General features: G+C 47.2%; 1 protein-coding gene across 1 annotated transcript in view; it reads right to left on the bottom strand.

The window, feature by feature from the left end:
• APH1B (aph-1 homolog B, gamma-secretase subunit) overlaps window positions 1–23,780 on the bottom strand; it is a 60,710-nt gene that overhangs the window by 28,459 nt on the left and 8,471 nt on the right. Inside the window, exon 3 of the mRNA XM_069222013.1 lies at window positions 5,281–5,354. Coding sequence (XP_069078114.1) covers window positions 5,281–5,354 — 74 coding nt within the window. The remainder of the gene's footprint in view (window positions 1–5,280; window positions 5,355–23,780) is intronic.

Raw genomic sequence — 23,780 nt, 5'->3', positions numbered from 1 at the left:
TTTCAGCCTCCTTCCAGTCAGTGACAGAAATGGGTGTGAAACCAATGCTGGATCCCAGAAACCTAAACATTTCTGAAAAGTAGACAAAATTCTGAATTCAGCAATGGGTAATTTGTGTAGATCCTACAAGGGTTTCCGGCAGAAAATAACAACTGAAATGAAAACATATTGAAATGGAGGTGAAAAAAACAGCAATTTTTCTCTACGTTTTACTCTGTAACTTTTTCCTGCAATGTCAGATTTTTTAAAGCAATGTACTGTTACATCCGCTGGACTCTTCTGGTTGCGGGGATATATAGGGCTTGTAGTGTCATCAAGAACCCTAGGTACCCAGAGCCAATAAATGAGCTGCACCTTACAGTGGGTTTTCATTCTATACCGGGTATACAGCAATTCATTTGGTGAAATATAAAGAGTCAAAAATAGGTATCAAGAAAAGCTTTGTACTTCCAAAATGGGCACAAGATCAGGTGTTGAGGAGCAGTGGTTATTTGCACATCTCTGAATTCTGGGGTGCCCATAGTAGCATGTGAATTACAGGGCATTACTCAAATAGACGTCTTTTTTACACACTGACGTATATTTGGAAGGAAAAAATGTAGAGAAAGATAAGGGGCAATAACACTTGTTCTGCTAGTCTATGTTCCCCCAAGTCTCCCGATTCCCCCAAGTCTCCCGATAAAAATGGTACCTCACTTGTGTGGGTAGGCATAGTGCCCGTCACAAGAAATGCTCCAAAACACAACGTGGACACATCACATTTTTCTACAGAAAACAGAGGTGTTTTTTGCAAAGTGCCTACCTGTGGATTTTGGCCTCTAGCTCAGCCGGCACCTAGGGAAACCTACCAAACCTGCACATTTGTGAAAACTAGACATCTAAGGGAATCCAAGATGGGGTGACTTGTGGGGCTCTCACCAGGTTCTACTACCCAGAATCCTTTGCAAACATCAAAATTTGGCCCAAAAAAAATAATCACTTTTTCCACACATTTCGGTGACAGAAAGTTCTGGAATCTGAGAGGATCCACAAATTTCCTTCCACTGAGTGTTCTCCCAAGTCTTCCTATAAGAATGGTACCTCACTTGTGTGGGTAGGCCCAGTGCCCGCGAAAGGAAATGCCACAAAACACTATCTGGACACATCACAATTATCAAATACAAAACTACCTGTTTTTGCGGGGCACCTGCGTTCTTGGTCCTGGGCTCAGCAGCCATACAGGGAAACCTACCAAACCCAGACATTTCTGAAAACTAGACACCCGAGGGAGTCCAGGGAGGTGTGACTTGCATGGATACCCCAGTGTTTTCTTACCCAGAATCCTCAGCAAAACTCAAATTTAGCTAAAAAAAAAAAAAACATTTGCCCACATTTCTGTGTGGGATCACCGCACTGGGACAAATTTCCTACCACCCAACGTTCCCCCCAGTCTCCCGGTAAAAATGATACCTCACTTGTGTAGGTGGACCAAGTGCCTGTGACAGGGAAGAGCCAAAAACATGTCAAAATTGAGGGGGAACCAAAGCGGGTCCAAAAGGGCAGTTTGGAAAAAAACATTTTTAGGCTACCAAGTGGGGCAGAATTTCTATCGGTATAGATGAGACAATGCTGGGTGGTAGGAATTTTGTGGATTCCTGCAGATTCCGGTAGGTTCCATCACAAAAATGCGGGAATAATGTGCGATTTACAGCAAAGTTGGAGGTTTTCAGGGCATTGTGGGTAAGAAAATGGTGCGGGTGCATGTGAAGCACACCACCCTGGACTCAACCAGATGTTTAGTTTTGAGATGTGCCTAGGTTTTGTGGATTTTTCTACATGGCAGCGTCCCAAAGTCCAAAAAGTGCAGCCCTCACCATTCCACGTGGGACGATTTTGAGAGTTAGCCAAGCTCTCATGGCCCAAACGTAAAACCAAAACCCCAAATAATTAAATGTCCACTTGCTTGCCGTGGGATAAGATGTTTTAGTGTGCGGGGGAGAGCTGAAAGACTGTTACCCCCTTCAGTTGGGGTGGGGGCATAACCATTCCCATACTGGTTGGTAGCCACCACCCCACTATTGTTTTTTTTTTTTTTTAATTCCCTGGCATTTAGTAGTCTTCCGGCCCCCCGGGGTGTGGATCGGGGGTAATTGCCCCATCTGCCCACTGGTGGGCAGAACAACTTTGGCCCCATTTATTTGCGGCGGGGGTATGGCCATACCCCCACCCTCTTATTTTGAAAAAAAATCTTCCCTGGTCTCTGGTGGGCTTTCTGCCCCCCTTGGGGGCAGATGGGCCTTCCAAAAATAAGCTGATATGGCAAATAGCGACCCTTACCCAAGGGGCTGCCCCCCAAACAAAACACACACACCAATCCCTGGTGCCTAAGTGGTTTCTGCCCCCCGGGGCTGATCGGCCTAATAAAAATAGGCAGCTCTACCCCCAAGGGGGGCAGAAATGGCCTAGAAATAAATTTGCCCCCCAGGGGAACGACCCTTGCCTAAAAAGTCGCTCCCCTTGCGTGAAATTTTCGCAAAAAATAAAAATCCCTGGTGTCTAGTGGTTTCTGCCCCCCTCTGGGGGCAGATTGGCCTAATAAAATAGGCTGATCTGCCCCCAAGGGGGGCAGAAATGGCTCTAAGATAATTTTGCCCCCAGGAGAGCGCCTCTTGCCTAAGGGGGTCGCTCCCCACATATAAAAAAATTAAAAAAATATATATATAAAAAAATCCCTGGTGCCTAGAGATTTTTGCCTCCCCGGGGGCAGATCAGCCTATCTACAATAGGCTGATCTGCCCCCAAGAGGAGCAGAAATGCCCTAAAACAAATTTGCTTCCCCCCAGGAGAGCGACCCTTGCCTAAGGGGTTGCTCCCCTCAAGTGAAACTGGTGTCTAGTGGTTTCTGCCCTCCTTGGGGTAGATTAGCCTAATAGAAATAGGCCTATCTACCCCCAAGGGGGCCAGAAATGGCCTAGAAAACATTTTGCCCCCAGGGGAGCGACCCTTGCCTAAGGGGTCGGGCCCCACAAATTAAAAAAAAAAAAAAAATCCCTGATGTCTGGGGTGGTGGTGGGGGTTCTGCCAGGGGGGGGCAGAAACAGCCAAAAAACAAATTGCCCCCCTGGAGTGCGGCCCTTGCCCAAGGGGCCGCTCTCCTTATCGAGTAAACAAAAAAAAAAATCCCTGGTGTATAGTGGCATTTCTGCTGCCCGATCGCATCGCGATCGGGCGGCAGAAATGCTCAGAGAAGCCTGAAAGGAGAGGAAAGGCCTTTCCTCTCCTTTCAGGCTTCTCTGCCCCCTCCACGTGATCGGAGAAGAAATGCAAGGCATTTCTCCTCCGATCGGGCGCTGGAAGCTGAGCTTTCAGCGCCGGAGGGAAGGCCTCTGATGAGGTTAACGCGTTAAAGCGCGCTGACATCATCAGATGCCACAGGGTCGGTCACGCGGTGGGGCGGGGGTGGAAGGCGAATCAATTCCCCTTCCATCCTTGCCCAGGGGACCCTGGGCAGCGCTCACCCCGGGGGCCCATACCAGGACGAGGTGATCTCGTCCTCGGCACCGGGGAACCGGCGCAGAGGACGAGATCACCTCGTCCAAGGCCCCCAAGCGGTTAAGATGCTGTGTAAAGACAGTTTGACCCATAGGCTAAGTTAGTGCTGGGGGTTAACTTCCATCGAGTTGATGGAGATGGATGAAGTCCACATTCTCCAAGTATATGTAAATTGCTGGAGTAGCAAATAATAAGTCAACCTCTGGAGGTTCTACAAAGAATGCTCTGTAACAATGACCTTAAGTGGATTGGGGCATTCTTAAATAACAGATCCCAATCAATAAAAAAAAAAATTCCTTTAAATTAAATACTAAAATTCTTTGGTGTGGGATCACGCAGGTTCTGCCCCCAGTCATACTAGCTTCAACATTTACATCACCCCTCTTGATTTATTGGTACAATCCTTTGGCTTCAACCTTGTATCTTACAATGATGACGTGCAGTACATCATGTCCATCTCTGACAGTCCAGACACAACTTTGCTGAAGTTCTGTGTTTGAGGGTTGCTGTTCAACAGAATAGTAGCAACCTTGTCCAGCTTAGCAGCTACAAATCAGAAATACACTTGGTCAGTAAAGACAGGCATTTGGTCATAATTTTGGTGGCCAAATGAGTTGGACACCTCTCTTTCTTCTTCGTCTCATGCCAGAAATATGGGAGTTATTTTTTAACAGAATCTTTCCCTCTGTAAGTAGATTATTCAAGTTGCCAGCATGCAATTCAACCTGCATTGCCTGCTGCAAAAGATCCTTTTGTGACTGCTACTGAATGTCCAGGAGACCATAGCCGATGACCTTTTCATCTCTCACCTGGACTATGGTAACACCATATATTTTGGGTTTCCTGATTATTTGGTACTCCTTCTACAAAGGGTACAAAATGCCTTTCGTATACTCAATCTTAATTTAGTTACATATGCCTCTGTACCTGTTGATCTGAAAGCTCTGCATTGGTTACTAGTTACAAAAAGGCACTAGTTCAAAGCCTTATGCTTCATCCACTGGGCTATTCATATGGTTGGCGTTCTTATCTGAAATGTACATTTTCATACTACTCTCAAGCTCCAAACTGGAGATCCTCTATTACCTCCTTGGTCAAGGTCCCTCAGTACAAGAATGAAAGAAAGGTAGGTAGGGCTTTTCTCTATGGTTGCTGCTAAACTGTGGAACCACCTGATCTCTTAAGAACATCAAAAACTTCCAGTCTTCAGAAAACAATGTAAAACTTGGCTCTGTTTCTATAATGAACTACTAATAATAATTCTAATAATAGTTCTAATAATAATATTAATAGCATTAGCAATAGTAGTAATAATAATAATAGTAATATTGCATAGGTAGGCCGATGATTTCTGTGTGGGTGAACCGCACCTGAACACAAAAATAACCGGGTGGTAAATGAGGTCCTATGAAATATCAGGTTCTGGGACAAAACAGATGACACATGCAGGCTAAACGCAGTGAGGAGGTACTTTCCAGGTATCAACAAGGAGCAGAATTTTCCATTTCTCTGTAAACAGAAGAAGAAGGGGCATGACAACCTGTAGCACAGCCCTGAAAAAAGAGGAGGGGACCACTGGTACATGTGCATCTACCAGCAGCCTACCCACATGCACTGCTAACCCACACCCCCACCCCCAAACCATGAAAACCAACACTCTATCCAAGGGGTAGCAGAGGATCCTTGGAAGTACAGAATCTAGCCATGGAAACCCACAATCCAATTTATGGTTTTATTATTGTTACTCACCATAGGCCAGTTGCATGATGGAGATGGGCATAGTTTCTTCTTGGCTTATGGTCATCAAACCCTTGTTGGCTTTCCTGAAACGGTAATGAGAACATACTGCTCACTGATGGCAACTCGCATGCCACTCCACAATGTTTAATTAGTTTAAGTAAAGCTACTGGTCAGTATCAAAAGAGCAATTTACATCCAGCACAAAATGTGAAAGTCTGAGGTAGAAGGTGTGACTGCAGCAAATATGAGACTTGGCAACAATAAAATACCTACCTAAGCCTAAAGTCAACTAGGGTTTGATGTAAAATAGCTGGCAGCAAAGCTCATTTCAACTGATCAGGGATTTCCCTAGAAAATGTTCATTTGGATCGAGGCACTAAAAATGATGTACAATCATTCCAGTTTATATACAGTTTTCTCTCAATACAAGTCAATGTACACGTCCATGTGACAGAAACCTGTTATTCTCTGCAAAAACATTTCTAATGTGCAGGTGTCAGGGTTCCCTTCCACCCCCAAGGAAGTGCAGGACAGCCTTGAAGAAAAGATAGCCTTCATTGACATAATACTAACAAAATTCTACTCACGAAAGACCGCGTCCCTTTGGCAAATTTGGAAACGAGGCTCCTCTTACTAAAAATGTGCAATGTACAACATGGGAGATATGGCTCCTGGGCCTACTAAGAAGGCCTTCGTTGGTTTTCAGCTTATACAATACAGTATTTGACCTCAACTAAATAGAAAACGACATTCATATTTGATTGATAATTAATATACTTGTGATTATGTATGAGGTTGTGAGCATTTCTCTTCATAAATATAAGCATAATACAACATGATTTGAGTATGTTTTCACAGAGTGGAGTGGCATTAAATAAATGACCGCTTGAAGGCAGTGCATCCATGTAGAGATTCACAAAAAGGAATTTTTGTCAACTCTTGTGCAGAATAAAAAGATTCAATCAACCCTTCTAAAGTGTACAAACTCAGATTCTTTGGCGCTGCTGGTGATGAATTCATGACTCATAGGCAATGCTCAACTTTAGATTATGAAAAAATATAAATCTAGCTTGGAAAACCAATAAATCAGTAAACAAGATCAAAAGCATAGTATTTTATAGCCCTGTTCAGGAATATGTGCTACGTTAATACACCATTGTGTAGGTACAAGAAGGATTCGACAGAAGAGACAAAAGGTGTTGTGGGTGTCAAAGGTGAACCACAAGTCTAAAGGTCACTGAGGGAGCAAGAACAAAGGTTATTTATTTGTCAGCCTGGTCTCCAATGAGTTCTGAGCCACATATTACAACAAAAGCATAGTCAATACTATGCACTTACTTGTGTCTCAAGACATCCACTATAGCAACAAAACAGAAACTGGGAGCTATTTCGGCATAATATAGCCCATAAAACTTAAAAACATTCTAAAAAATAATACTGTCAAAGACATCTATACAGCTATAAAATACATCAATACATCACTATTAAGACATTAAATAATCATAATCTTGCCGAGTAATTTCTCCATTCATGTTTGGACAAACATTCCTGAAATGCTATCAAAAACCTAGCTGCAGCGTAACAGGGATGATAATAAGAGAAGGTAAAGAAACACAAGAAGAGAGGCACTAAATTGGTTTTCCTTTATGTTGGAAATGGCCCTTTCTGCAGGGTTATCCCCAAGCTTTGTGCCTTTCTCCTCCTATTTTTCTGACCCTTGTTGGTTGTAGGACTCTGGGCACTTTACCACTGTTAATCAGTGCTAAAGTGCATCGGCTTTCTCCCTTAAAACGTGGTATAGTTGGCTTACATCCGTTTGTCTTATTTAGTTTACCTGTAGGCCTTGTAAAGTGGTATTTCATATACCCAGGGCCTGTAAATTACATGCTACTAGTGGGCCTGCAGCACTGATTGAGCCACCCACAGAAGTAGCCTTTCAAACCTGTGTCAGGCCTGCCACTGCTGCACCTATGTGTGCAGTTTACTGCCACATTGACTTGGAAGTGCAAAACTACTTGCCAAGGCCTAACCCTTTTTACTACACCTAAGTCACCCCTAAGGTAGGCCCTAGATAGCCCTATGGCAGGGTGCTTCCTATGTAAAAGGTAGGAAATATGTTTTTATGTGTTACATTTTCTAGTAGTGACCAACAACCTCTTTTTTATATTTCTGTCAGTGCTGCTCCTCTCATAAGTTTGCATTGAGAATTCCCTTATTTATAAGTAGATTTAGAGAGTTAAGTGATTTGCCCAGAATCACAGGACGTTGCGCTGATGCCAAGGATTGAACCTGGGTCTCTAGCTCACAAGGCAGTCGCTCTGACCACTGCGCTACAGCCTGGTAATTTCTGATCTGTGAGGAGTAGCGTGGGCATGTTTGGTATGTTTAGAATGATAGTGAGAAATCCTGCTTACTGGTGTAGGTTGATTTTACATTACTATATTATAAATGCCACATTAGAAAGTGCTTTTAACTCTAGTGCTATGCAGTCTGACTCCAATCCACACCTGGGGCAAAGTGACAGCTACATTCTGTGCATACTCTCCAGACAGCCATCCATCAGGGAAGGTTAGGAGTGACAGGGTTACATCTGCATTTATCTACATACTGATGATCTTACTGGGCTGGGAGAGAGGGAGGCGGGCGCATTTTACACTTGTATAGGCTGTGTCCTGCCCTAACACAAAGGGCTTGATTACCCACTACTAATTTCTGGAGCCAGAGTAGGGGGTTGGGGGGGGGGGGGAGGGAAATTCCTGGAACTGGTCATATCTGGCTGGAACCTTCTCCCACCTTCCAGAAACTAACAGGGGGTGAGTACAGGTTATCTTACTTGACTAGAGTGGTGGTTTCTGGCTGGCTGAGATGCATACTCTAGCCAACCAGAAACCCCATTTCTAACACTTTAGTATTGGGATGACATACTATTACAAAATAAAATTTACAAAAACATGAAATGTATAGTGGGATGAATAGATAAATTATCACAAAGAGAAAATGTATGCAGATCCCTGGATTGTGGCCCCTTTGAAAAAGATAGGAGATGATTATTTGAGCAGACAATTTGCTAAGTAACTCGGGCTCACCTTGAGCTTCGACTGGTCATGGTGAACATATAGGCCCTCATTATGACATTGGCGGTAAATGCCGCTTACCGCCACAGTGACGGCCGCCAACATAGTGCAGCGGTGGCGAATATCCGTTCGCCATATTAGGACAAACACACACCAAACTGACAGAATACTGCCACATACACAAATAAGCCAGCCCAAAAGGTCAGTGCTAAAGTGTCAGTACGAACACCCATACCAACAATACTACGCCCACCACATTATGACCCACGAATCACCATGGTGGACATTCAACGTGGCAAACCATTGGTGGTACACCCAGGTGCACTCAGAATGGCCACCCTAATACAAAACCACACAACATTGGCATAAACGAAAATCACACGCCTGACACTGATATACACAACACACCAACCCACGCACTATAAAACACAGACCCACATTACACACAACCCTTTACGAACACCAATAATCGCTACGAGACTAACAGGAAGACAACTGAGACAACTACACACAAACACCACAAACACCCATCCATCCGTCATGCACCCCACATCCCACACTCCACCACATCACTCAACACCCTCAACACAACACACAAGACCTATGTCCCCACTAAGGCACCCCCGTTTCACTGATGAGGAGTGGTGGGTCATGGTGGAGGAAATAGTCCGGGTAGAGCCACAGCTGTTTGGAGCACAGGTACAGCACATATCCATTGCCAGGAAGATGGAGCTATGGCAGAGAATCGTGGACAGGGTGAATGCTGTGGGACAGCATCGAGGAACAAGGGACGACATCAGGAAGAGGTGTAATGACCGACGGGGGAAGGTAAGTTTCGTAGCAGCATGGCACCAGCTTGCCATCCAGAGGACTGGCGGTGGACCCCCACCTCCTCCCCCACAGCTCACAGCATGGGAGGGGCAAGTCTTCGCAATACTGCATCCTGAGGGGCTCAATGGAGTAGCCGGAGGACTGGATACTGGTGATTCAAAATGTACTACCCATCACCCCCATACCTGTATGCCATCACACCCCCTCACCCTCACTCCACTCGATCCCACACACTGCACCTACACATCTGACTAACCCCAATGCCAAGCCCTGAATGCTATACCAATGCATGGAAAGCCCTCCCAGCCCTGCATGTACACCCATTACCAAAGCATGCACAGCAAGGAGAACTAACAATCCCACAATACATCACCATACACAAACAAAGGTGGCAGGGCAACAGCAACAATAAAGGGGAAGCTAGGGATGCACAATATGTCACAGACATGAAGCATAATACATCACCTACATCCCCACTGGTGCCCCAGGCAATTTCAGCGGCGAGGAGGTCCCACGACTATCCAGTCCCCAACAGAAGATGCCAATCAGCAGTGTGCCCACCTGTACAGGAACCACAGTCCACACCTCACCCCAAGACAATCAGGGACCTGGGATCAGTGGCAGTGGGCACACCATTCAGGGGACACAGGCGAACAGGGACACTGGGAAGACCGCGGTGCCCCAGGGGGAGGACAGGTCCAGGGAACCGACTCTCCAGGAGGCACTCACCAATGGTCTGGGGGCTTACTACCAATCCCAGGACAAGATGGGCCAGATTCTTACCAACATGCAGCAGAACAAGCGGCTGCAGGAGGAACACCATCAGGATATCAGGGAGGATTTGTAGGCCTCAACACCTCCATGGTCTCCATAGCAGGAGTGCTGGCAGATATGGCCAACATCATGAGGGAATGGACAGCACACCAGCGGGCCCATACCACTAGCCAGTCTACTGACCAGCCTACCACTTCCACTGCAGCTAGTGGGCAGGAGGTCCTGCAACAGGATCCACAGGCCACCAGCACCCCTCCCCTTGCAGAAGGTGAACCACCCCGCAAACATTACCTGTGACCCAGACAGAAGACAGAGACACTTGCCAAGACCAAGACCATCGCCAGGAAATGAGAACCTCCTGAATGTCCCCCTTGTGTCCTACCCTGTCACCTTGTCCACTTTGAACTGCCTTTGCTCCCCTTCCTATGGCCACTTGGACTCTGGACCTGTGCTACAAACAGACTGGAACAATACCCTGGACTTGACTTTCCTCAACCATCACCCCACTCCATTGCACTTTTCCATCAATTATTTGCACTTACAATAAACACCCTTGAACACAACTTGAGTGATAGTGTTTTATGTGATGAAAATGTGACTGTTTCCATAAATGCACATCATGTGCAAATGATCTGAACACTGTGCTAGCATACAATTAATGATTAATGATCTGTAGTTGTCTGTAGTCATCACATCAGTACACCGTTGTTATAACACCAACATCTGCAAAATTAGAAGGCATAGGTGACAGTACGTAGAGATGCAAAGGAAGTGAATGCCATCCTGCTACAGCCACACAGAAAACACCAATAATCAGAGGAATGGTCAGTTCCACTGTCTCACCTGTGTGTCATTGGAAGTATTGATGTATAACTGATGTTCTGTTGTCCACATCCTCTTCGTCTGCCTCCTCATTCTCACTGTCCTCAGGGTCCACTGCTGCCACAGGGGCATTTCCAGTCTCCTCCTTCAAATAAGGCACATGTAGTCTGAGGGCCAGGTTGTGCAATATGCAATATGCCACTACTATCTAGCAGACCTTCTCAGGTGAGTAGCACAGGGATCCACCTGTTAGATGGAGGCATCTGAACCTGCCCTTCAGGAGGCTGAAGGTCCTTTCAATAATTCTCCTGGTTCGCCCATGTGCATCATTATAACGATTCTCAGCCCCTGTCCTGGCATTCCCACAGGGGTCAGGAGCCACAATAGGTTTTGGTAGCCAGAGTCACCTGCAAGTATTGAGGGACAAACATTAGCCATACACAATGGTATGGGGTTAACGCCAGAAGGCATACACTGACATACATTGGGTGGGGAGTCAGGCTCACCAATTTGCCACACCCTGTGCCTCTGTAGTTGTGCCATCACATTTGGGATGTTGCTATTCCTCAGGACGAAGGCATCATGCACCGACCTAGGATACTTGGCAGTGACGTGGGAGATGTACTGGTCCACCAGGCACACCATTTGCACATTGAGTGAGTGGAAACTCTCAGATTCCTGAACACCTGTTCATTCTGGCGGGGAAGGGGCGGGGACAAACGCAACATGTATACCGTCAATCACCCCCAATAATATTGGGTATATGTCCCACTACATAGAATCCTACCTTCACAGTGACCAAATCTTCCACCTGGGGGAAAGCAATGTAGCTGCACATGTGTTTAACCAAGGCATACAAAACCCTTGCCAGCATTGGCTGTGACATTCCTGTTACCAAGCCCACTGTCACTTGGAGAGAACCAGTTGCCAGGAAATGGAGCACTGATAGAGCCTGCACAAGAGGGGGGGATCCCAGTGGTATGACGGATAGCTGATATCAGCTCATGCTCCAATTGAGCACACAGCTCTGTAATTGTGGCCCTGTCCAGTCCATAGGTCAATAGTATGTGCCTGTCCTCCAGTGTAGCCAAGCCCACAAAGGGACTGTACACGGGGTCTTGTCTCCTCCTCCTATTCTTCCGCAGTGGTAGGTATCTAAGGGATACAAGAGTGAGTAGGGTGTCACAATTTGAACAATGGAACCACATCCTCAGTGTACATTGTGCATTGATGTAATGGGGCAATGGGAATGTCAACGTATGTGCAAATTGTAGCAATGATGCAGTTATGGATTATCTGAATGTAATCCACCACCATGAAATGGCGACCCCCTGTCCTGTATCTAGGGATAAGTGGAAGGGAAGTAACTCCACCAACGTTGGGCGTCATGGCGGATGACAGTCTTGCACCACCATACAATTCCTCATTGGCTAATATGGGACTCTATGGAGTACAGTGGCCAATGGGGATCAGCAGCGGCGGAGACAGTGTACACTGCTGCGGAAGTGACCGCCATTTTCTATCTAAATCCTCACTTGTATTTGTATTTGTATAGTGCATTCTTGATTCCTGACTTTTCACAGGACAACACCTACACTGCGTGTGCTGCTGTGACCTGTGTCTGGATCCTGCCATGGCCTGTGTGACCGGGAAAAGGGCCCCTGCCTTCACTTCGGAGGAGTTGGAGCGCTTGGTGGATGAGGTCCTACCCCAGTATGGACAGCTGTAAGGACCTCCAGACCAATAGGTGAGTACACCTTGGGCACAATGCATGTGACAAGGTTGAATGGGGATGTGTGCAAGCATCGTGTCATTTGGGCGGGGGTGCAGTAGTACGTCTGGTGGTAGTGTACATGGTGGGCACTGGGTGATGTGTGTGCCAATGGAGCTAGAAATGGTATTTGTGGGCCATATGTGTGATAGGCTGGATTGTATGTGTAATGGTGTCCTCCTGTCTGTGTTTCCTCTGCAGGTCAGTGCCCATCAGAAGAAGGGATTGTGGCCTGCCTTCGCCAAGGACGTGTAGACCCTGGGGGTCTACAGCAGGCGGAGCACCCAGTGTAGGAAAAGGTGGGAGGACCTGAGACGCTGGGCCCGGAAGACCACGGAGGCCCAGCTGGGGATAGCCTCCCAATGACGGCGGGGTGCCCGTCGGAACCTGGCCCCCCTGATGGCCCGCATACTGGCGGTGGCCTACGCAGAGCTGGATGGGTGCTTGAGTGCATCACAGCAGCCACAAGGGGGTGATTACAGTGAGCGTTACAACTATAATTGGTAGGTGGCATGGGATCCTGATGATGGGTGGAAGTTAGTGGGTGCCCCTTAATGCCAGGTCAGACATTGCAGCGTGATCCAGCTCAAGGGTAATGGCTGTATTGCAAAATCTGGTAACCTAGCTAGGTTGCATTCCATGTCAAACAGGGCTTACTAACTCCCAGGAGGGGTGCAGTTGGCGGGGACTGGCTCACATCTTGCTGTGGTACCTAGCCAATGGTATGCCAGTGTGATGCATGGTGCTCAATCCTGATCCCTGTGTGTGACAGTAATTTGTATGCTATCTGTGGTGTTGGTGCTGTAATTGACCCAGTGCTCCCTTACTCTCTCTCCCCCCTTTTTTCTTCTCTCATCCTGTCCATGTACGCATAAGCATCATCTGGTGGAGGAGTAGGGGCACAGGCGACAGAGGGGGCTGCATCTCAAAGGACCCAGGAGGCAGAGTCCACCGACGTTGAGGAAACCAGTGGGACGGAGGGCGAGGGGAGCACCACGGCAGAGACAGGAAGTGACAACACTGACTGATTCCTCCTCCGATGGCAGCTCCCTGGTGGTGGCGGACACCTCTGTGACCACCCCAGCTACAGGTACAGCCGCCATCCCCTGTACCAGCACCGCCCTCCTAGTAGCCCCTCACCGAGTTGCCTGTGCCTACTCACCAAGGAAGGTGGGAGTCTCCTTCGCCCCAGGCACCTCAGGCCCTACCCCAGTCAGCCCTGCTGCCCTCAGTGAGGAGGCTATTGACCTCCTGAGATCCATATCTGTAGGGCAGTCAACCACTGTGAATGCCATCCAGGGGCTGGCATCCCCGATGCAGCAATGCAATGCATTCTTAGAGGGCATTCACGGTGTATTGGCGGCCCAACAGAGATCGTTCCAGGCCCAGCCCAGCACCTCAGCCAAACAGTCCACGGGGACAGTGGAGGAACCTCCTAGTCGTGGAGGCAAGAAAGGGAAGGATCCCACTCCACCACCCAAGAGAGGGAAGGATCCCACTCCACCAACTAAGAGAGGCAAGAGGCCCCCTCCAACAGCAGTGGGCAAGGAGCCCTCACCTCCAGCAGAGGCTGAAAGGGTTTCCCCTCCAACAACAGTGGGCAAAGAGCCCTTACCTCCAGCTGAGACACAGCAGCCCTCACCTCAAGCAGAGGGCATGTAGGCCACCCTCCATGGACTGTTGTAGAAGGAGCCCCTTCCAGAACCAGTGGGCAAGTTCCCCACCTCAGAGACTGTGACCTTGCACTCCCCCAGCAAAGGGAAATGGGCATGGAGCCCCCTCCAGAACCAGTGGGCAAGTTCCCCACCTCAGAGACTGTGACCTTGCACTCCCCCAGCAAAGGGATATGGGCATGGAGCCCCCTCCAGAACCAGTGGGCAAGTTCCCCACCTCACACAGTGACCTTGCACTCCCCAGCAAAGGGAAATGGCCATGGAGCCCGTTCCAGAACCAATGGGCAAAGTTCCCCACCTCAGAGACTGTGATCTTGCATTCCCCAGCAAAGGAAAATGGGCATGAAGCCCCCTTAATAACCAGTGGGTAAGTTCCCCAATTCAGCGAAGGTGCCCCCAACCTCCCTTCCCCCTGGGGTGCCTGGCCATTTCCAACATGATGCCCCTGCACAGTGTAGTGCGGATTTCGTCAGGAAACAAGCCAGAGATTGGATTGTGCCTTGTGGCCATGTCGGTCTTTTGTACTTTGGACTGGCCACTGGCCCTTTCTGAATATTTACTAAAATTTCTCTTATCACATAGACAATATGGTGGCTGTTGGCATGAAATTACACTATCAGTTCTGGCTAAATATTGTTCTTGCATTATTATGACGTGTGTCTTGTGAGATTGGTTTTCCTCTGCAACTGATTGTGTATGTATGGTGTGTGTTGTGCATGTGTGTGTTACTCTCCTTTTCCTCCCTCCCTCGTGTGCTAGGCAGCTGTACTCACCGTTATCTTAGTTGGCGATGGTATTCAGGTGGAGAATGGCATAGAGGAGCATCAGGAAGACTTGAAGTTCCGGTTTCATGACGACGTTGATCTTCTCTGTGTCTCTGATGGTGAGTCTTTAGTCTTCTTTGTTCGGTTTCCGCCAGGCTTTTGATGGCATTGGTACCGCCCCGTAAATCATGGCGGTTTGGTATGTCATAATATAGTGGGCGGTATCTTGTCTTCCGTCTGACTGTTGATGGCTGCCGCCTTGGTCAGTGGTGTTAACGGTGGTGGTACATTAGCTGTCTATGGGAGATATCACTGCCACGGTCATAATTTGGCAGTAATTGCCACCAGCCTGTTGGCGGTGTTACCTCCACTTTAACAGTCACCACCATTGTCATAATGACCACCATTATTCCTGAACCATCTCAAAGGGTTAGTGATGACATTAACAGACAACTTCTTCATACTAAATCACTTACTGGTACGAGTTTGTCTTTGTTCCAGAAAATGACCCAGGTAAAATATCCTTTCATATTTTTCCCTGTTAATGTGAAGGAAGTAGATAGGCTGAAGGGAAGTAGAGAGAGGCTAGGATCGAGAACCTTAGCAGCTGCTCTGCTTAATGATAATGCAAACTACCCAAATAATGCCCATAAAAACTTGTTAACGTGAGTAAAGTGCTGACTGCGAACTACAGGAAGCCCATGCCAGGCCACAAGCATAGTGTTCATTTAAGAGCGAATACTAGAGTAATTCAGAACTTTGGTAACTTGAAAGATTTGATGACCTGGACCTGTGAAATACATAAGTGACATGTCTCTAAGTCCCTATGGGCAGTTTGTGTTAATTTCATCTGGTACTATACAGCCACACTAAAATGGCCCTTAAGGACCCAAGCAAAGCAGTTTCCAAGTTTCTCATACCTTATGACATCATAGAAAAAAAAATAACATGCTTAATGAGCAGCCTAGTGCTAAGTACATTAAAAAGATAACAGTATGAAACAATGCTAATGTAATTATGGTGAGACAGCTGGTAGTCTTGTGTTGTATGAAGATGGAATGAAATGCATCCAGATGTTTCCACAGGCTGGTGCCAGTCTTCTTTTTTAGTTCACAACTCTCTATTACGGAAACTCTCCTCTAGAATGGGATTAGATGCAACTGTTTTGCATTGGATCAAATCATTCCTCTCCTCAAGATCACAATTTGTGAAACTGGACTTATTTAAATAAGCTATTCTTCTAGTGAACTACTGAGTACTACTTCATCACAGTCCCTTTTCAATATATTGATAGAATCTGTGGTGACAATAAAACAGTACGAGGTTATATCAAAATATTAATTCAAGGAATATACTTGCCTATAAATAAGAGTTTCAAATCCAGCCAAGACAGGAAGCCAAAATTCTTCCTCAAAACTTAACAATTGGATGAACCCACTTTTCTTTGCTAAACCTACAGAAACAGAAGTCTTAATCTATACCAGCGATTCTCTGCCTCCACTTCACAAACAGATCCACATCCTACACTCTAGGTAGCTATCCATTTGGCTAGTTCCATTCTACAGAACTACCTCAAATAAACAAAATAATAAATACTTCTCAGCTCTAAAGGATAGGCTTATTAAATGCTTCTGGAAGAGAAGGTGGTTCATCAAGTTCAATGAAAGACAGTTTCAAAAGAAGGTCCTCAATCATACAGCGACCAGATGCCAGTGGGCATCTTTCCAAAACAGTGATCCTTTGTCTGGTAATACAAGTGATATGCGGGACAAACATACTACTCACAAAAACGCCCTTCTGTTGAACTCATTCTTGCAGACCTATGCCAGGAACCTAAATTCCTTAACTAGGAAGGTAGCCTTTTTCTAGCCTTGTTACCCCCACTTTTGGCCTGTTTGTGAGTATATGTCAGGGTGTTTTCACTGTCTCACTGGGATCCTGCTAGCCAGGGCCCAGTGCTCATAGTGAAAACCCTATGTTGTCAGTGTGTTTGTTATGTGTCACTGGGATCCTGCTAGCCAGGACCCCAGTTCTCATAAGTTTGTGGCCTATATGTGTTCCCTGTGTGGTGCCTAACTGTATCACTGAGGCTCTGCTAACCAGAACCTCAGTGTTTATGCTCTCTTTGCTTTCTAAATTTGTCACTGCATGCTAGTGACTAAATTTACCAATTCTCATTGGCACACTGGTACACCCATATAATTCCCTTGTATATGGTACTTAGGTACCCAGGGTATTGAGGTTCCAGGAGATCCCTATGGGCTGCAGCATTTCGTTTGCCACCCATATGGAGCTCAGACAATTCTTACACAGGCCTGCCACTGCAGCCTGAGTGAAATAACGTCCATGTTATTTCACAGCCATTTTTCACTGCACATAAGTAACTTATAAGTCACCTATATGTCTAACCTTCACCTGGTGAAGGTTGGGTGCAAAGTTACTTAGTGTGTGGGCACCCTGGCACTAGCCAAGGTGCCCCCACATCGTTCAGGGCAAATTTCCCGGACTTTGTGAGTGCGGGGGACACCATTACACGTGTGCACTATACATAGGTCACTACCTATGTATAGCGTCACAATGGTAACCCTGAACATGGCCATGTCCATGTCCATGTCTAAGATCATGGAATTGTCACCCCAATACCATTCAGTTTCGCGCCAGAGCAGGGCTGGGGGATCCCTGAACCGGTGTAGACTGGCTTATGCAGAGATGGGCACCATCTGTGCCCATCAAAGCATTTCCAGAGGCTGGGGAGGCTAGTCCTCCCCAGTCCTTCACACCTATTTCCAAAGGGAGAGGGTGTAACACCCGCTCTCAGAGGAAATCCTTTGTTCTGCCTTCCTGGGCCATGACTGCCTGGACCCCACAGTCCAGTGATCCTTCAGCCCAAGTTTGGTGGAGGTAAGTCCTTGCCTCCCTACGCTAGACTGCAAACCTGTGTACTGCGTGATTTGCAGCTGCTCCGGCTCCTGTGAACTCTTCCAGGATTTCCTTTGTGCACAGCCTAGCCTTGGTCCCCAGCACTCCGTCCTGCAGTGCTCAACCTTCTGAGTTGGCCTCCAACGTCGTGGGACCCTCCTTTGTAACTCTGCGTGGACTCCGGTTCACAAATCTTCCAAGTGCCTGTTCGGGTACTTCTGCGGGTGCTGCCTGCTTCTGTGGGGGGCTCTCTGAGTTGCTGAGCCCCCCTCTGTCTCCTCCTCCAAAGGGCGACATCCTGGTCCTTCCTGGTCCCCAGCAGCACCCAAAAACCGCTACCGCGACCCTTGCATCTAGCAAGGCTTGTTTGCGGTATTTCTGCATGGGAACACTTCTACAACCTTCATCTCGACGTGGGACATCTTCCATCCAAAGGAGAAGTTCCTAGTCCTCTTCGTTGTTGCAGAACTCCAAGCTTCTTCCACCCAGAGGCAGCTTCCTTGCACCTTCATCCAGGGTTTTCTGGGCTCCTGCCCCCCCGGGCACTGTCGCGACTATTGGACTTGGTCCCCTTGCTTTGCAGGTCCTCAGGTCCAGGAATCCACCTTCAGTGCCTTGCTGGTGTTTGTTGTTCTTGCAGAATACCCCTATCATGACTATTGTGCTCTTTTGGGGTAGTAGGTGTACTTTACTCCTACTTTTCAGGGTCTTGGGGTGGGGTATCTTGGACACCCTGACTGTTTTCTTACAGTCCCAGCGACCCTCTACAAGCACCCATAGGTCTGGGGTCCATTCGTGATTCGCATTCCACTTTTGGAGTAGATGGTTTGTGTTGCCCCTAGACCCATGTCTGCCTATTGGAATCTACTGTAATTCTACACTGTTTGCGTTACTTTTCTGACTCTTACGTACCTGTTTTGGGTTTGTGTACATACAACTTGTGTATATTACTTAGCTTCTTACTGAGGGTACTCACTGAGATACTTGTGGCATATTATCATAAAAATTAAAGTACCTTTATTTTTAGTAACTCTGTGTATTGTGTTTTCTTATGATATTGTGCATATGATATAAGTGGTATAGTAGGAGCTTTGCATGTCTCCTAGTTCAGCCTAAGCTGCTTTGCCATAGCTACCTTCTATCAGCCTAAGCTGCTAGAAACACCTCTATTCTACTAATAAGGGATAACTGGACCTGGCACAGGGTGTAAGTACCACAGGGTACCCACTATAAGCCAGGCCAGCCTCCTACAGCTTCTTAAAGGGGGAAACTCTGAGCAAAAGCCCTCCCCTCCCCGGCCAACTCCAAACCTCATCATTCTGAACACAACCCCACAGTAACTCCCATAGAGAATAAAAGAACTTAAAGAGACTGGTTGTGTCCATTTTTGTCAATGTGCTCGCCAACTCTAAAGGTATCCCAGAAATAAAGAAAAGGCCCTTTGTGGAATTTCGGTTTACAGAAAAAAACAGCATATGTCTGTCTAATATGGATGCCATCCTGCTGGTAAAAGTGAAAATAAACACCAGAATGTCACATATCAGGTTTTTGTTAACCCGAGTCGTGCCTAACACACACACTATAATAATAAATATATATATTCATACTCATATACATACATACACACACATACATATACATTTATACACACACATATATACAAATCTGTAGCTTTACTTAAAAAAAAAACAAAGGTTACAGCTATAGTTAGGCTAACATTTTAAATGTACCATACCATAGAAATTTATCAGTTATAGAGTTACCTCAAGTAACTATAACTCGTGCCCTAAGTAACTATACCTCACGCTCCGACCATTCACAGTTTTCTGCTAAATAATTTTACTGCAAATGTTACATTGATATTATCAAAGATGTCATGAGTGATATATTATGTGGGGTAATCAGCAATGCATGGTGAGGGCGCGAGTTACAGTTACTTGAGATAACTAACTATAACTGGTGAATTTCTATGATTTGGTACGTTTAAATGTGAGCCTAACTAGAATGTCCCTGTAATCTTTGTTTTTTTAAAGTTATTTTCTATGGTTTTTTTTTTATTCTATTTCCTAACTACAACTGTAACCTTTGTTTCTTCAGCAAATTTCAAATTTTTGTTAATGTATAGTAATTTTCATTACTATATGTTAATCCAACCACACCAGCGCGGCCCTGCGGCCAAGCCATATAACCACCTTACCCTTACCCTTACAGCCTTTGACCATACATCGCAGGGGTTGGCCCGAGGGCCTGGCCTGTGGTCAGCCCCTGCATCCAACCACTATAATAACCCAACCCTGCATGGTCCCCCCTACTCAAGCAGATATCGACCCTCAGGGCCCCATTACCTGTTGCCCAGTGTAAATATAGATTTTTTTGGGGGGGGGGGGGGGGGGGTGAGGTGCCACCCCCCTTTCCCCAGGCCGATCTCAGCCCCAGGGACCCCGGCCTAATTTTTTCTTTTTGGAGAGGGGGCCGCATGACCCCTCTCTCCAGGGCCGATCTCTGCCCCGGAGACCCACAACCCTTGTGCCCGACCATGTGACCTGGGTACCCCCCAAGGCACAGAGTCACAATGTTGGGAACCATGGTCCTGAAGGCCCCCACAGTCCCAGCTAGCTCCCTGCCTCCTGCGGGTGCCAGCACTGCTGTCAAAGAGAGGGAGCTTCTAGAGCAAATTGTTTCCTCTGTCTCCCTGCCTGCACCTTTGCAGGCAGGGAGATAGAGGAAACCTCTGCTCGCAGTGAGGGAGAGCTGTTTGACACAGCAAACAGCTATGCCCTGACATAGCAGGAGCCGTCCCTGGGGGTTGGCGGTCTCCAGGGCCACCAGTGGCTCCATGGGAGGGGGCTGCATGGCCCCCGTCCAACATAAATAGCCCTGGGGAGTTGGTGGTGGTGATCCCCGGGGCTCTGTAACGGACTCCCTTCATTCTTTTATTTTATAGCCCAAGGGAGGTGGTGGTCTCCGGGCTGGTGGGGGGGTCCTGGCGGCCCCTCCTGCATTAAATTATAAATGCCCCCAGGACTTGGCCCATCTGCGGTTTTCTCAATAACAAAGCCCATGCTTCGGTTTAAAAAAAAATCATTATTAGATCCGTGGCTCCGCAGTGAATCAGGACGTAAATAAAAAAAAAAATGTAAAAAGCCTTTTAGCCCTGGGAGGGTCTCTTTGGGATCCCAGCACCAGAGCGAAGGGGTCAGGGTGTCTGTACCATAGCCCCCTTTTTTTTTTACTTTTCTTTTTTGCTGAGTCCCAACATGGCCACCACTTCCTTGTTGAAGTTTGGCAGCTGATCTCAGCACGAGATCAGAAGGGGTCCCAAATCCTTTGCGCCCCTATATATACAAATTTGGATTTCCTTTAATTCCTCTAAAACTACTGAGCGGAATTATACCAAATAACCTCTATGTGTCCTATGGGGTCACGATACCTGGATCCAGAGGGGGAGGGGAGAGAAGGCTGCACGGACTCTGGTGGGACTACCTGTCCCAGAGTCCTAGGGGGAAGGAGAGGCCCCTGGCACCCGCACCTGCTGGACCCTGTTAGAGCTACATAGCACCACACACCCCGCTGCACGGGAGAGAAGGCTGCATGGACTTTGGTGGGACTACCTGTCCCAGAGTCTTAGGGGGCAAGGAGGAGGCCCCTGACACCCACACCTGCTGCACCTTGTTAGCGCTACATAGTGTGTGTCAAACACCCGCTGTGCAAGCCACGCCCAGGCAAAGCCTGGACCAAGGGCGAGCCCGTTCGTGCCCGGAGGAGGCTGGGCCATCCCTCTTGGCGTGTTTATCTCCCACTTCGACTGAGATACACAAGAAGGTATTTGTCTAATACCACCCCGTGCCACTCAGACAAAGCCCGTTGCTCACCATCTTCAGGAAGAACCTCAAGACGTGGCTCTTTGGATGAGCCCCCCCACCCCCAGCGCCTTGAGACCCTCACAGGTGAGTAGCCGCGCTTTACAAAGATTGATTGATCTAATAGGGTTTTTTTTTTTTTTTATAATGGGTAAGCAGAAAGCGAGTACCCTGACTGCTTCCATGAACGACTGTTGTGGGGTTGGGACCATCACCTACTATCTTAAATCAGTTATGACTGCTATAAACTCTGAAATGGAATGCGTGGAACAGAGATTCACAAACCAAGGGGTCACTATCGCTCAATCCCAGCCCCGAGTCCAGCCATAAAGATGATGAAACTGAAGGAAATTAAGGGAGAACTAGTATGGCAGTTGGAGGTTTAGGGACATGCAGTCAAAGTATAAACAACTCTGTGTGGATGTAGGGGATATTGAACTAGTGAATTACATGCACCCCCCCCCACACACTGGTAAGCTCCCAATGACAGATAGTAGAGCCCCTACCGAGCAAGAGGAAAAAAGGGCAGCTCTGGGCTTAAGATAAAGCGACCTGGAAATACAATCGTCACCCTGGAGCAAGTGGTGGATAGGGATGGGTCCGCCCGCAAACAAGTCCAACATATATCACCCAACCCAAAGGAATATGGGATCACTCCTAATATTGTTAGACTGATGGGAGGAGCCCTTGCCAAACTACTGGCCCCCCTTTTAACTGTGGTAAAAAGCATCGACAACTCCCTGAAGGAACTACTTGACCTGGTGCACAAGAACTTCCTCCCTTTTACTGGGCCACTTGTTCAGCAATTGGACCTAACCCCTTGTTTACCAACCTGCCTAGTAAGCTCCATGGTGTCTCAGGTGGAAAGTGAGGGACGAAACCAACTAATAAAGAAATCGCATGATTCTACGTCCCAGAGGAGCCTAGAACACATGGGGTGGCGCACTAGTGGGAGGAATATGACGTCTGGTCCTGCTCATGGGCCACAAGCAGGTAGTAGCCAGTCTCATCAGTAATTACGTTTACTGCCGGCCTGCACCTCATATATTGTGAAACTAAAAAATAGTCCCGCTCTGCGACCAACCCAGACTGAAACAGATGACCAACTGACGAATAAAGTGATTCACTGGCTACGCTCAACAATGAAATGCGTGGGTGGGGACCGCATCTCAACCAATATAACAAGAGTACAATGGATTGGCAGGTCGCTGAAAAGGGATACAGGCGATTGCATCATAAAAAAATTTGCGATGCAAATTTGGTGGGATTTATTCCAAATAGGCTAACTCGTGCTTAAGGATTTCCACAGGGCATTATGCCGGTTCCACTGTTTTTTTTTGTTGTTTTTTTTCCTCAGGCCCAATGATGCTTATCTTCAACGAGTCACCAACAATTATCCTGGTTACTGCAGGAATCCATGCGTTACAACCTCTAATCCATTCAGTGTTCTCAAAGAGGTAGAGTGACTTCATGATGCGAGATGGGCCTACAACTGCAGTGAGATACTTTCCAAGAGCCCAGAGCCGAGTGTCCTGGGACCTGGTATTTTTTTGACCAAGTTGGCTGTGTATTACAGTGATACTAACAAACCCTGTCGTCATAAAAACCTTTTGTTTCCACCAGTACAGAGGACACAATACCCAAATGTAACTATACAAGTGGACGTGCCTAATAACACCGAGCCTGACCTTGCCAGTCTACATTATGTTGCCTCAACTAGTTCATGCAACCCCCCCCCCCCCCCCCCCTAGACTGCCGGCTCCACCGGCGGCCCCAGATATTAGTTTCCTTTTCTGGAACACTGTTGACGTGAGTGGAAAAATGAATGACAAAACCTGGAAGGCCATGATCACCAATTATCAGACTGTTTGTCTACAGGAGACATGGCCCTAGAACAACATGCATATTAGTGGTTTCTATTCGGTCTTTACACCTGCAGTTGCCTCCATCTGGACATCACATTGGAAGTCCCCTTATGTGGTATTAGTTAACTTTTATCATAATATTTTTTTTAGCTGAAA

This window comes from Pleurodeles waltl, chromosome 3_1 (genome assembly GCF_031143425.1).
Source record: "Pleurodeles waltl isolate 20211129_DDA chromosome 3_1, aPleWal1.hap1.20221129, whole genome shotgun sequence".
Classification (NCBI taxonomy): Eukaryota; Metazoa; Chordata; class Amphibia; order Caudata; family Salamandridae; genus Pleurodeles; species Pleurodeles waltl.
The sequence above is the reverse complement of the archived record's forward strand: the minus strand, read 5'-3'. Positions and strand labels throughout refer to the sequence as shown.